The 14039-nt window shown below is 40.7% G+C and overlaps 1 protein-coding gene across 1 annotated transcript; it reads right to left on the reverse strand.

Moving 5' to 3' along the window:
* Positions 1-11572: 11572 nt before the first annotated feature.
* Positions 11573-12511, reverse strand: LOC106830792 (olfactory receptor 1L4-like). Its single transcript, XM_014840597.3, has one exon. The coding sequence runs from the start codon at positions 12509-12511 to the stop codon at positions 11573-11575; it is 939 nt and encodes a 312-aa protein (XP_014696083.2).
* Positions 12512-14039: the final 1528 nt, after the last annotated feature.

The raw sequence follows: 14039 nt of genomic DNA on the forward strand, positions 1-14039 counted from the left end.
AGACTCGGTTCAAAGGGAGCAAGACAAGAAACCATTGGGACATAGAGTTAGAACCAGCCAGCAGCCAACTGGGTTGGTAGTGAGACCACTGAGTTACAGAACATGCACTTCTTCTGTCCACCCTACCTAGGGAGAGGATTGGCTTCAGAAAGAGCAGAAAAGAGAGCCTAAAGTTAGTGGTAAAATAATCCCAGATAAGGGAGGGTAGAGTTATGGATGCAGATTTTGAATTAGAGGAAGTCTACATTCTGTACTCCTTGTGTTCTCATCATCTTTTTGGTATTTTTGACAAAGAATCAGAAGCAAACCTAAGTACTAATGGTATGTTTTTAATGCTTAGTGGTCTGGAATGGAACTCACTGCCCTGCATAGGAGAACTTGGACTTTTTGTTTCTCTTTTAACACTTTAACAAGTACATGCATACAGTAGCATTGTTTCCTAAAACATTTCCTTTCTCCCTGAGATATTGGGTGCTTGGTCCAAATTGGATCCTTCCACTAGGAAAGGGGCCTCTAGGCATGGACAACTTCTGGAGAGGTCCATGATGAAAGCCCTAACAAGGTGGGATCCAAGTCTGTTTTTCTCCCCACTGTTTCCTAGTGAATTACACAGTACCTGATTCATAGTGGCTGCATAATAAATACTGGCTGACAGATCAAACCAGATATATCACCCCTCGCAAGACTGTGGATTTTAGATTAGTATCTGGGAGATTAGTCTCCTAGGATCAGGAGAGTTAATGGGAAAAGTTCATGATTTGGGAACTAATTCTGGTTCAGAGACTTACTACCTGTTTGCCCTTGGGAACTGTTTTATGTTTCCGTTTTTTTTTTTATTATCCAAAAAATGTGGAAAATAAAATGTTATCTCTAGAATTTTATGTTAAGTTCAAATAAGATATCATATTTGAAAAGTATTTGAGTTCTACAGTGTTCAATGCAAATGTTACTTATACTACTAATATGTTTCTTATTAGTAGTCTGTACCTAATTCTGTACAGCTGAAAAATAGCAGATGCAATCTAGAGGAAGCCAGGCAGAGGGTAAGGGGGCTTGTCACTTTGGGGAGGATACTGAAGTGGTCACTGGAAGGAGTATAAATACTAAACGGGGGCGGGGGGGGAAGACAAAAGAGTGACAGGGTGCAGACCTAGGAGAAATTGGCCTTTCCTGAGAAGAGGAGGAAAATCAAGGATTGTCTTCTCTTTAGGATGATTCATATTGGAGCCTGTATTAGTTTTCTATGGCTGCTATAATAAATTACCAAATACTTAGTATCTTAAAACAATACAAATTTTTATCTTACAGTTCTGTATGTCAGAAGTGTGAATAATCAAGGTGTTGATAAGGCTGTCAACAGAAGACTCCATGGAAGAATCCAGTTTCTTGCCTTTTCCAGCTACTACAGACTGCCCACATTTCCTTGGTTAGTGGTCATCTTCAAAGTAAGCAACAATGGGTGAGTCTTTATCATACTTCTGCCTCCCTGCTTCTCCTTTGTGGACTCCCTCTTCCACATTTAAGGACCCTGTGATTGCACTGGGCCCATTTGGATAATCCAAGATAATCCCTTTGTTTTAAGGTTTTGGACTTGTGGCTTCCAGAACTATGAAAGAATAAATTTCTGTTGTTTTAAGCTGCAAAGCTTGTGGTAATTTGTTACAGCAGTCATAGGAAACTAATACAGAGGTCCTATGAAAAATCAATGAAATAGACCTTTGGTAAGACTAATCAAGAAAATAAAGAATACTTGGAAAATAATCAAGAAAGAAATTATTTCAGACTTACAGAGATAAAATGTCTTAAGAAACTAAATTAGAACATTTAAATGAAATGGATAAATTCCTAGAAACACAAAACACGTATAGGGATTACTTGAATAAACTAATCAATTGTAAAAAAAAAAAAATAGAAATGGTAGTAAAAAACCTCCCCTCTCAAAAAACCTCAGGTCCAAATGATTTTAAGGTGAATTCTACCAAACTTTCAAAATAGCTGATTCTATGTTATGCACGTTGCTCCAGAAATTAGAAAACAGAAGCAAGAGGGGGCCTTTCCCACCCTCTTTTTTAATTTTGCAAAATTAGTTTAAGACTGACTCCAGAACCAGAAAAAAACAAGAAAATAAAATAAAATTATAGGCCACTTTATGTATGTAGATGCAAAGTCTTAAATATAGTAATAGTTAAATGAATCCAATATAGCACTAAAAATAGTACATCATGAACAAGCAGGATTTGTCCCAGTAATGCAAGGATGGTTCAACATCAGAAAACTTCATCAATATACTTCTCCACATTAATAAAATAACAGAGAAAAAAATTACATGGTAATTTTAATTGAAACAGAACAATCATTTTGCAAAGTTCAACACCTCTCTATAATTAACTCTGTTAGCAAACTAGGAATAGAAGGGAGTATTCTTTATTTGGTAAAAGCTATGTATACCCAGACCCTACAACATATGTTATGCTAAATGGATAAACTGAGATATATTCCTTTTAAGATAAGAAACAAGATTAACATATCCATTATCACTACAAATGTTTAACATAGTATTGAAAATCCTGACTAACTCTATAGGAAAAGAAAAATGAAATGAAAGGAATGTAAGGAAATGTCATTATTTAAAGAAGATAGAATAATCTCCATGGAAAAAAGAACAGAATCAATTGACAAGCTATTAGAACCAATAAGTGAATTCAGCAAGGTACATGATCAACATAAAAAAATCAATAGCATTTCTCTACATTAGAAATAACCAATCAGGATATATAATAATAAATAAGAAGCTATTCATTGTTGCAGCAAAAACTCTAAAGCTCTAGGAACTAATTTATCTAAGAAACACAAAACTATGTGGAAGCATTTTTAGGTCTAACAAAGGGCATACAAGTGGTTAAAATAAATGAAGAGAAATTCCATCTTCTTCGGTGGAATTAATAATATTATAGGGATGTAATTTCTTATGTTAATTTATAAATTTAATTCAATCTCAATCAAAATATCTGTTGGATTTTTTGAAACCCCTCATAAATTTATTCTCAAATTCACATGTAACAATAAAGATCAGGAAATAGTTAAATCAGATTTGAAAATGAAGAGTAAAAAGAGAGCACTTGTCTTATTAGAGATTAAGAAGAAAAAAGTTCATAACAATAAAAACAGTGTGGTTTTGGTGCAAGAATAGATAAAAGACCAACGGAAAATACTAGACAGCTCAGAGTGAGACCTACATTTATATAGGAACTTAATACAGCAAAATAGTGGCGCTAAAAACCATTAGGGGAAAGGAGGGAGTGTTTGGAGGTGTTGGGAAAACTTTCATTACTGAGGATAATCAAAGAGAATTGCTAAATCATATATAAAGGTGGAATCAGATGGGTTATGGACTTACCCGTGGTGACACATGAATCAATAAAGTCAATAGAAAAAATCTATAGGTGAATATCTATGAGCTAGAGGGGAAAGAACTTCTTAAACAAGACATCCAGCATAAAAAAAAGGCAAAACCAAGTTGATTACATCATAATTATGAATAAAACTAACACATATGAAAGACTGGGAGATGATGCTTAACAGATGAGGTACTAATATCTAGAATCTGCAACAATCACTTTTGCGTCAACAAGAGGAATATAAGAATCCCAGTAGAAAAATTTGCAAGAAAGCCAAAAGGCTAACAAACATCTGAAAAGGTGCTCAAATCCTTAGGTTATCAGAGAAAAGAAAAAATAAACAATGAGATTTCACTTTACATTTGTTAGCTTGGCAAACGTTAGAAAGGAGAATAAGGACAAATCTCGGCAGGGATGTGACAATATAGGGATGCTTGGGTACTGCTGGGGGGATGTAAACTGGTGCATTATCTGAAGAACAAACTGGCATGATTTAGTCAAGTGAATGAATATTCCATGACCCAACAATCGTGGTCCAAGATGGATATCCCAGATGGATTCCAATAAAGACAAATAAAAGCTTATGGATGAGGATGTTTCTGCACTGTCATTTGCTGTGATGGGGAGTTTGTGGCAATCTGGATGTCCATGAATAGGCTGGTAAATGTGACAGAAGCACCCCATAGGGTATAATGCAGCTGTTTAGAAACAACTGACTAGAATTACTCACAGCAACATTGATAGATTTTAAAAACATAATCTGAGCGAAAGAGTAAGAAAATGAATGAGACCTATAGCACAAAATGATTTAAATTAACTAAAAATGCAACAAAATGGTAATTATTTCATGATTTATGTGTATATTAAAACATCACATTGTGTGCCTTAAAAAATAATTTAAAAATGCAACAAAACAACAAGTATACCCATATACAAGGTTAAACATTAAGCCTGTTAGAATGGAGGAGGGCAATAAGAGTGAGGAGTGGGTAGAAAAGTTCATGAGTGATTGAGGAAGCAAATAAATAAAATAAAAAGGGGCTCATATGCTATGTTGGCAATATGCCATGAACTGGTATGTGTGGTTAATTCAACTCTTTCTATCTGAAGTCTATGAGTAAGAAAAAGAATCTCAGGTCTTAAATAGAACTTGGGAGATTTCTCTTCCCTTCTACTCTCCAGAACACGAACCCATCAGGAATAGAGATGCCAGGCTATTCAGCTGAAATATTGCCAGTAAATGGAGTCCACTGCCTCCTAAATTGTGCCCCTTGCCCCTCTGTATTCAAAATTGGATGACTCTGTATATCTTGGATTGAAATGCAAAAGCTAAGCGTTCTACTAAGCCTGGCAGTCCCAGCATCCTATTCGCTAACTTTTCTCTTTGCTAGTAATGTTAGCTTTGCTTTTCGTTCATGGATTGATTCATTGAGTTACAATTTACTCAACAAATTTTCATTGAGTGCCAGGCACTGGGGACACAGAAGAATCAGAGGCTATGACAGCTATTTGTGCTGTTTGAAAACAGCTACCACGTCCCCAAGTCATCTTCTCTGGGTGAAGTTCCCCCAGTTCCTTCCAATCCTTACCCAATAGGACTTGGTATTAAGTCATCCTACCATCTACAGTCACCTTTTTAAGCTACTGGCTGGCATGGCTAACACTTCCTGTGTGATGGGCAAGTATTTCCTTTTAGAATGTAAATTCCTGGGGGGACAGAATGACATTTGTCGAATCCTAGGTTGTTGGAGAGAGAAGTGATCTTAGAATTTATCCATTTCACAGATTTCCAAACTGCGCTTCCCTGGGGGACTCAGGGGCCACTCCAGGAGGGGTCAGAAAGCTGAGGAGAATGCTTAATGGGAGGGACTCCAGGTCTCTTCCTCTTTAATCAGAGCAATTCTGCTATCTATGTGTTTTACAGATTGTATTACTGGGTAAGAAATATTATGAAGATATAGTTGAAAACTGCGTGCCCGCTTTAGGTAGGGAAAACTGGAGGTTCAGAGGGAGTGATTTACCCAATACCACAATCTCCCCTTAACCACTCTTATGTGTCAGCTCACAGCCCATGCTATTCTGAGGTTCAGAGCCAGGGGGAGGCCATAGAATCTGGAGCCTTCCTCAGCAGGCTTACTTTTGGGACCACCAGGGCCCAGTCTGGGCCAACAGAAGCTAGGTTCTACATGATGGCATCTTCACAGCTACACCTGTCCCTTCCCCAGGGCAGAACCTCTTTCCTTGGGGTCTTACCCCCCAATACTAAATCCTCCCTGTGTTATATAAATGGAGAAGGAGAAACGGAGGAGTGTGGAGACTATGGCCTTGGAAGTTTAGGCAAATGACCTGGTTTTATAGTCTCAGCTATGCTGAGTCTCAGATTTCACCTTTGTAAAAAGAGGACATCATGCAAAATGATTTCTCAGTTTCTAACTCTCCAGGATTTATAGGACTTGGGTATAATGGTAGAGTTGAGGATAACAGCTACTTACTCAGAAAAGGAATATTGATCTCCAGGATGGCCATTCCAGGGTCCAAGCATCTTCTCCTCAGCCTCATTAGCTTGGTGATTAGGGGGGTTTGGGGGCTGGGAAGATAGGTAGAGCTCTCCTAACATGTGAGGAAGGAAAAGACCCAGGCTTGGTGTGGGAGCTGACAGGACTCGCTACACCCTGAGAGCTGTGTGTGTGATTGTCATCTCAGACTCTTCTCTCTCTTCCTTTGGAGAAGTAGTCTTTCAGTGTGGCCTCAGGCATTAGGAAGATGAGGCTTTCTCCTATCTCAAGCTACCATCACTGGCCCCTGCAGATTTACTTGAATGATGAGGAAGCTTGGGGAAATGGAAGAAGGTGATTGCCCTGCACATAATCTCATCCCAAGGCTGACAGGCAGTCTTTCCACCCACCACCCCCAGGGAGTTCATTAAGAAGGAAGGTTTGGGAGAAGAGTAGAGACTCAGGATACTAAGAATTCCATGGTGATGAGTTTCTTCGAATCTCAGATAATTAGTGGCTTGTTATCATTGTGATTTTGAAGGAGATTGAGATAGGTAGATAGAGAAGGCTTGGGCCTGGGGCCATCCCTAGGATGTTGGGGAGTGATGTGTGGTGCCATGAAAAGGATCCTGAGAGCGAAGATTCCTGGGTTCTAGTTAGTCAAGGAGAAGCTGTGATTTGGGGCACACTCCTAGCCTCTCTGAATTTTAGGTTTCTCATCTGTAACATGGATTTTTTAGTACCTGTATGGCAGAGAGTGCTTGGAGAATTAAATAAGTTCAAGGATGAGAATATGTTCACATAATAACCATTTATTGAATGCTTGCACGGCATTTTATATGCAGCTCTTCAAGTGAAGTGCCCTATGTGGCTGTTTGAGAAGTATGTCTTCTGCAGCTGACAAGCTCCACAGAGCACAGGTCCACACAGCCCTGGTCCCCTGAAGCAGACCCAGTTGCCCCACTGCAGAGGCCCCCACACACTCCACCAATGCCCCATACACTCACCCACTCCTCGCGCATGTCTTGCCCTGCAGAGGAGGACCCACTCACCTGCCTGCAGAGGATCCAGGCACCCTGCTTTTGTAGGCCTGCAAGTTGCCTGAGGGATTGCTGTTGGGTGGGGCCAGCCCCTAGGCCGGGCTGCCTGCCCTGGCTGAACTGGATTAAATTGGCACTCTGGTGAGTGGGGCAGACCCTGGGCTAACAGGCCAGAGGAAGTACACCAATAGTGTCTGACAGGGTCTGTCTTGCCACACCTGTGCTAGGTCACAATAATGGCTGCCACCAATGTCTCCATCCCTGGAGAGGTCTCCATTCTCACTGACTTTTGCCCAGATACTATCAAGTGAGTGACTTTTCACCAAAGGACTGTGAACCTTTATTTCTGGTGATTTTAGGTTGCTTTCCCAAATGAGTGAAGTTGTGTGTGGGCCCTTTAAGAGCTGACTTTTTTCTGCTTATGCCCGATAGCTTTTCTCATGGTATTCCTCATTGTAGTTAGTAGCTATCAAAGCCAGATATTATGAGACTGGTCTTAGATGTGCCAAGTCTGAGGATGCTTATAGTGGTGATGCTCCCCAACTCAGGTCCCCTGCTCCTCCAGGGCAGGCTCTGTACTTTAGGATTGCTCCCAGCCAGCTGTGAAGCTCTGTGGCTCATGAAGTTGGCTTTTTTTTTTTCTCTCTAGAAAGGAATTTCTGCATCTTCCACCTCAGTCAGGACTGTCCCTTGTTGTGAGGGTTCTTTTTTATCAGTTTTCAGTTCTCTCTCAGGGGTAATTGTTCCAAGAATGGTTGTAAATTGGTTATGTCCGTAGGAAAAGGTGAATTCAGAGTCTGCCTATGTTGCTATCTTGAAACCAACCCCTCTGTACTATGATTACACTTATTTATTTTTGGCTTATACAATAAAAGTTTATTTCTTGCTGACACGGAATCCAATGTGAATGTTATTTCCATGTGGTCCTTCAGGGCCCCAGGATCCCTCCATTTTGTGGTTCTATCCTCCTCTAGCTCTTCAGAGACCACTCTGTTCAGCTGGTGGTTGGGTTAAGAGAGAGGGTTGCAGGTAGGAGACTTGAATGGGCCAGACCTTAAAGTGATGAGCAATCTTTCAACCCACATTCCCTTGGCTAGAACTCAGTTGCATGGCCATACTTAACTCTAAGACAGGCTGGGAAATATGGGCTAGCTGTGTTCTCAAGCAGAAAAAGCCATGGATTTTAAGTGTATTTTTAGTAAAGCTTGAATATGGAGAGAGAACAAAAGTGGAGATACGTGTGAGTATTTGAGGCAAAAGCCTTTCAGATGGTGAAAATGGTAAATTCAAAGGCCCCAAGGCAGGAGCAATCTATGTTTATTTAAGGAACATCAGAGACCAGTATTTCTGGAGAGGAGTAGGTAAGGAGAGCAGCAAGATGAGAAGGCAGAGAGGTATGGGGACCAGATCATGTAGGGTCTGGGAGGCTGTTACAAGGACTTTGGCTCTTTCTCTGAGTGCTATGGGAAGCCATTGGGGCTTTGTAGGGTTTTGAATAGAGGAGGGACATGATCTAATTTATATTTTTGCTTCTAAAATTTTATGTTGAAAAGTTTCAAGTTCACATAAAAATGGAGAGAATATTGCAATGAACACATATATCCTTCACACAGATCCACTGATTGTTAACCCTTTGCCACATTTGTTTTATCTCTTTCTGTAAACTTCTACAATTAATCTTTTGATGATCTATTTGAATGTAAGTTGAAGACTACATGTCACTTCCCCTTTCAAAACTTCAGCAGGCATCCCACACAATCCCTAAACCTTAATTGTATCCAAGAAAATGAGCACAAATTCCACATCATCCAGTTTTTCCAGTCTAGACTCCAATCAAGGTGAATGCATTTCATTTGGATGTTATGTTTCTTTTGTCTCTTTTAATACAGAAAAAATCTCCACTTTTTTTTTTGTTTATTTGTTTTTCCTGATATTGATTCTTCTTAAAGAATCCAGGACACTTGCCTTGTAGAATGTTTCATATTCTCTATTTGTCTGATTGTTTGCACATGATTAGATTTAGGTTAAACATTTTGGACCAGAACTTTGGCCCACTTCGGTGGTGACATCTCTCACTGTCATATAGAGAATCTGTATGCCATCTCTCACTATCTATAGAGAATATACATACTTTCAAGGAAGTATGGTTTTCTCACCAATATGTTTCTAAAAGCCGTGGTAAAGGAAGTGTCCTCTAGACATTTCAGTGTGATATATATTTAAGAAGAGATGACACATATAAGTATACTCCAGCATTCCTCAGTCTCTGTGCTTTCCCTACAGTATACCAGGGAAATTCTCAGCTTGACTTCATGTAGCCAGGTTTTAGTTAACCATCTGAGAAAACTGTTATAGCCACTTTCAGCTACTTAAGCTAAGTCAATGAACCCAGAATCTCTGGTTTGTACACCCACATCAATAAATTCAGCCCAATCCAAAGTCATTTTCCTTCTTCCTTTATCTAGTACATTTAGACCCATTCCCATAAATATTAGCCATTTTTCTGCTAATATAATAGGTAACATCTTGTTTTTTCACTGTCTATGGCATCTCTCAGGGCAGGTTTGGTAATTCCACTGCTGGTTCTGCCATGATTTGAGTTTAATTATGGATCTGGAGAAAATGAGGGGGGGTGGAAATTGGTCTGGAGAAGAATCAGCATTCCCTTCCAAGATAACTGCCTCAGGAAGTTATTACAGCCTGGCAAAGGGCAGATAACTTTCGCAGAGAGAGGAGAAAGGACTCTGTATACTGGCAAAGGAAGTTCAGTGACATTTGGGGCTTCCTTGTACTCAGATTGCAATGAATCTTAAAATTTTCCCATTCCATTTGTTAGGAAATCACTGTTTCTCAAGCAATGCCCTAACTTTAATATAAATGGCTGTAAATTCAATTTGCATTGTAATTCAGTCACCTACAGGATGAGACTTTGGGTTTAGTTTTTCGAAAATTTGATCCTGTGAAAGAAGAAAGGAGGGATTTTTTTTTTCTGGGGGAAATTGTAAAAGCTTTTAGCTTTTTACCCATGTTTTGAACTTGGAATTTAAAGCGCTGAGGTTGCCATATTCTTTCTCAAAGTTCTCTACTATACTCTGAAGCAGCCAGTTCACCCCACTCACCGTATCCTCTTTATACCCATTGTAACATCCTATTGCTAAGGCTATTTGGTCTCCTTAGTGATTGTAACTATGTTGCCAATGGATTCCATGGGTTAACAGTGTCCCATTTTCCACTAGCAATGAAGTCATTACTACCTTCAGATCTAAGTATATTGAATAACCAATTCCAGATTCTCATATTTAAATTTCTGTTTCTTTTGAATCATTTTTGGTACTAAAAATTGCATTAGCCAGTTAGAAAAGCAGATGCCATTCTGTGTTCCTGATATAAAGAGTTTAGTATAGAATTTGGGGCTTATGGAATTGTTGAAAGAATGAGAGGAGCGAAGTTAAGAGAAGCTTCTGCTAGAGGTAAGACAGCTTGATACTAAAGATCTTTGCCAGAAGCACCAAAGCAGTTGGTTCTCAAAGGCTTGTCTGGAAGATGCTTCAACTCTTGAGAATCCCTGAGAAGTTTCCAGCAAGAGTCTTCGTCTGCAGTGGCCACGCGAGTGGTTTCATGAGTTTTTGCTGAAGGCCTGGATAGAACAAAAAGGCTGAGTAAGGGAGAATTTGCTCTTTCTGCCCTAATGTCTTTAAGATGGGACATTGGTCTTCTCCTATCTTTGGACTCGTACTCAGACTGGAAGTATATCATTGGCTCTCCTGGGTGTCCAGCTTGCCAACTTCAGATCTTAGGACTTCTCAGCCTCCATAATCATGTGAGCCAATTCTTTATCTTATATCGATATATCCACATATCTACATCCTTTTGGTTTTGTTTCTCTGGAGAACCTAGACTGATACAGAGTCCAGGCAGAGTGAAGATGACATCTATGCACACGGACAGTCAGGAGTAGGTTCTCAGAATTGAACAGGGGAGGAGAGTGTCCAAGATGAGGACAGTCTGCCATGACATGTTGGAGTCCACATGGGGTGAGAAAGAGGGCTTCTATGGAAGGGAGAAACCCAGTGTGGGGAGTCAAAACCCAAACAAGATAACACCAGTGTCACTGTGAAGAGGGAACCCAGTTTGGGGAATCAGAGATCAGACATGGTAAGAAGAGTGTCATGCTTGAGGGCAACACAGTATTAGGTGATGGTGCCCACACAAGGTGAGAAGCACATCTATGTGAGGTATATCTTAGAGAGGGGAGTCAGATCCAAAAATGGGTGAACAGTAACTTGAGATGCACTATCAGAGTCTGAGTGGAGTGAAGAAGGCATCTAGATTGGGAAGCCTGGCTTTGTAGAGAAATGGCTGATTTCAGGTATGGAGCAGAGAAAGTACAAGGTGAGTCTGGAACATCTTGATGTAATGGAAAGCAAGAAAGTGCTCAAAGAATTTTTCTTTGATTGGGTGGAACATATCAAATGGTGGGAGCATATCAAAAGGACACAGAAATAATAAATTATAACTCACTGAATAAAGTAAGAAATCATAAGTTTCTACCAATTTAGATAAATGAATAGATAGGAAGAAGTTTGATGAGGAATGCGATATTTTCATAATTTCAAACTACTTCCCTATAAAAAATTTATTATTTATTATATTCTTTTCTCCTAGTCAGCTTTCTCAAGGCTTGTTTAATGTCCTTGTTCCTAAGGCTGTAGATAAAAGGGTTCAGCATGGGTATTACCACAGTATAGATGACAGTAACCACACGGTCCTTTGTCACTGAGTAGGTGGATGAGGGGCGAATGTACACTGAGATGGCAGTCCCATAGTATAGTGCCACAACTGTGAGGTGGGATCCACAAGTAGAGAAGACCTTGTACCTGCCCCTCCCAGAAGGTACTCTCAGAACGGCACGGGTGATGTAGACATAAGAGACAATGATGAAGACAAAGGGAGTCATGATCACAAAGGAGCCCTCTGTGAAGGCCAAAAGCTCATTGACAGAGGTGTCAGAGCAGGAGAGGGTTAGCAGTGGCTGGACATCGCAAAAGAAGTGGTGGATAATGTTGGGCCCACAGAAGGAGAGGTGGGCCATAAGAACCGTGTGGGTGAGTGAGTGGAGGTGGGACACCACCCAGGATGCTATCACCAGCAGGAGACAGCGCCTGGGGCTCATGGTTGTAGTATAATGCAGTGGGCTACAGATGGCCACGTAGCGGTCCATGGCCATGGCAGCCAAGAGGAAGCTGTCAGTGATTGCACAGGTCACAAAGAAATACATCTGGGTGAGGCAGTGGGCAAAGGGGACCTTCTTGCTCTTGCTCAGCATGTTTGCCAGCATCCTTGGCACAATGACATTTGTAAAGCAGATGTCCACAAAAGACAGGTTGGAGAGGAAAAAGTACATGGGAGTGTGGAGATGAGTATCCTTCTGGATGGCTGCAATGATGACTGAGTTGCCAGACACATTAACTAGGTACATGGCCAGAAAGCTGGCAAAGAGCCACACCTGCCATTTGGGGTCACTGGTCAGTCCCAGAAGGAGGAATTCAGTGATGTGACTCTGGTTTCCCCTTGGCATTGCTGTCCTGTAAGTAGAAAATATAAAGGAATGTTAGATGTGTGTTCTGGCTTGGACTACCTATGGGTGACTGGTATAGTTGATAGGAGTATGGATTTTGGTGTCACATAGGTCTGGCTTTCCATTCTGTCCCTGTCACTAATTTACACAGAGCATAAAGTCAACCCCTGAACTTTCATTTCCTTCATCTATAAAGAGAGAAATTATGAAATTTATCTCCTCAAACTATTCTGTCTCTTTGGTTTCTTAAAAATGGATATCAGAATATCTTAACTTCTCCCTGAAGAAAACACATATATATCCTAGAGATGGTTTCCCTAGCTCCAATCTCTTTGGGAAAAGCCTGTGGAATGGGTTTGGGAATTTTAGTAACAATCAGATCAGGAGTGCCATGAAACTGGAAAGTCTACAGTCCCCCAGGAGGTGAAACTGTATGGTATGGGGGCTGAACCACTTTTTGGAACTTTGGCATAGGGGCAGATCACTTCTGGCAGCGAGGGCATCTATCTGGTTTGGTTAAACTTTTATTTCATGTAGGCTAGTGGCATTAAGAAAGTCATAACAGAAGTAATAGAAAATAATGGAAAATAATAATGCTTATATTTAATACATAGTACCTGGTTTAGCTGGTTAAGGAAAAGGAAAGTGAGAGAGAGAGAGAGAGAGAAATAGTGGAGATGGTCAGTGAAGGGAGAGCAACGTCAGGCTGGAGAGAAGCAGAGCAGGAGGTATTAGAATTTCCTCCTGGGGGAAAGGACCAGAGATTCCAGTGGGTTTCCTGCTTTGTAGCATCTCTCAGCAGTAGTGACAGATAAATTAAGGGGCCTGATGCTGACAGCTTGCCCACAACCAGGTCACTGAAAGTGATTTCAGGTAGCTCAACAAAGCCAGATGACCTTTTTCACCCAGTATTTTCCACTTACTCAGAAGTCTTCTGATGTGGGCCAAGAGACTGGTTTGCTGTCAGCTCCCTAGATCCTGTGATTATTTCATGCATCTTTTTTGGTTCCAAGACAGGCAGTTTCTGAGCTGAGACAGTGAGAGAAATGGAGAAGACGACAGCAAGAGGCAAGGGGGTATGACGATTGTGTAGTTGTGTGTGTGAGGGAGTCGGGTAGTCCCAAAGGCCTTGCTCAAGAAGTTTTAAAATAAGAAAGCAAATGATGGAACTTATACAACTTAATGGCGAAAAAACTAATAACCCAATTAAAAAATGGGTTAAGGAGGGACTGGCCTGATGGGGTAGTGGTTAGGTTTGCACCCTCCACTGCAGCGGCCTGGGGTTCTTGGGTTCAGATCCTGGGTGTGGACCTATGCACTGCTCATCAAGCCATGCTGTGGTGGCATCCCACATACAAAATAGAGGAAGGTTCCCACAGATGATGGCTCAGTAACCATCTTCCTCAAGCAAAAAGAGGAAGATTAGCAACAGATGTTAGCTCAGGGCCCGTCTTCCTCATACACACACACAAAAATGGCTAAGGACTTGAATAGGTATTTCTCCAAAGAAGGTATATAAATGGTGAAC

Source organism: Equus asinus, chromosome 10 (genome assembly GCF_041296235.1).
Source record: "Equus asinus isolate D_3611 breed Donkey chromosome 10, EquAss-T2T_v2, whole genome shotgun sequence".
NCBI lineage: Eukaryota > Metazoa > Chordata > Mammalia > Perissodactyla > Equidae > Equus > Equus asinus.

Excerpts from the sequence above, each read along its gene's own strand:
- LOC106830792 (XM_014840597.3), bottom strand. The coding sequence starts at position 12,511 with ATGCCAAGGGGAAACCAGAGTCACATCACTGAATTCCTCCTTCTGGGA.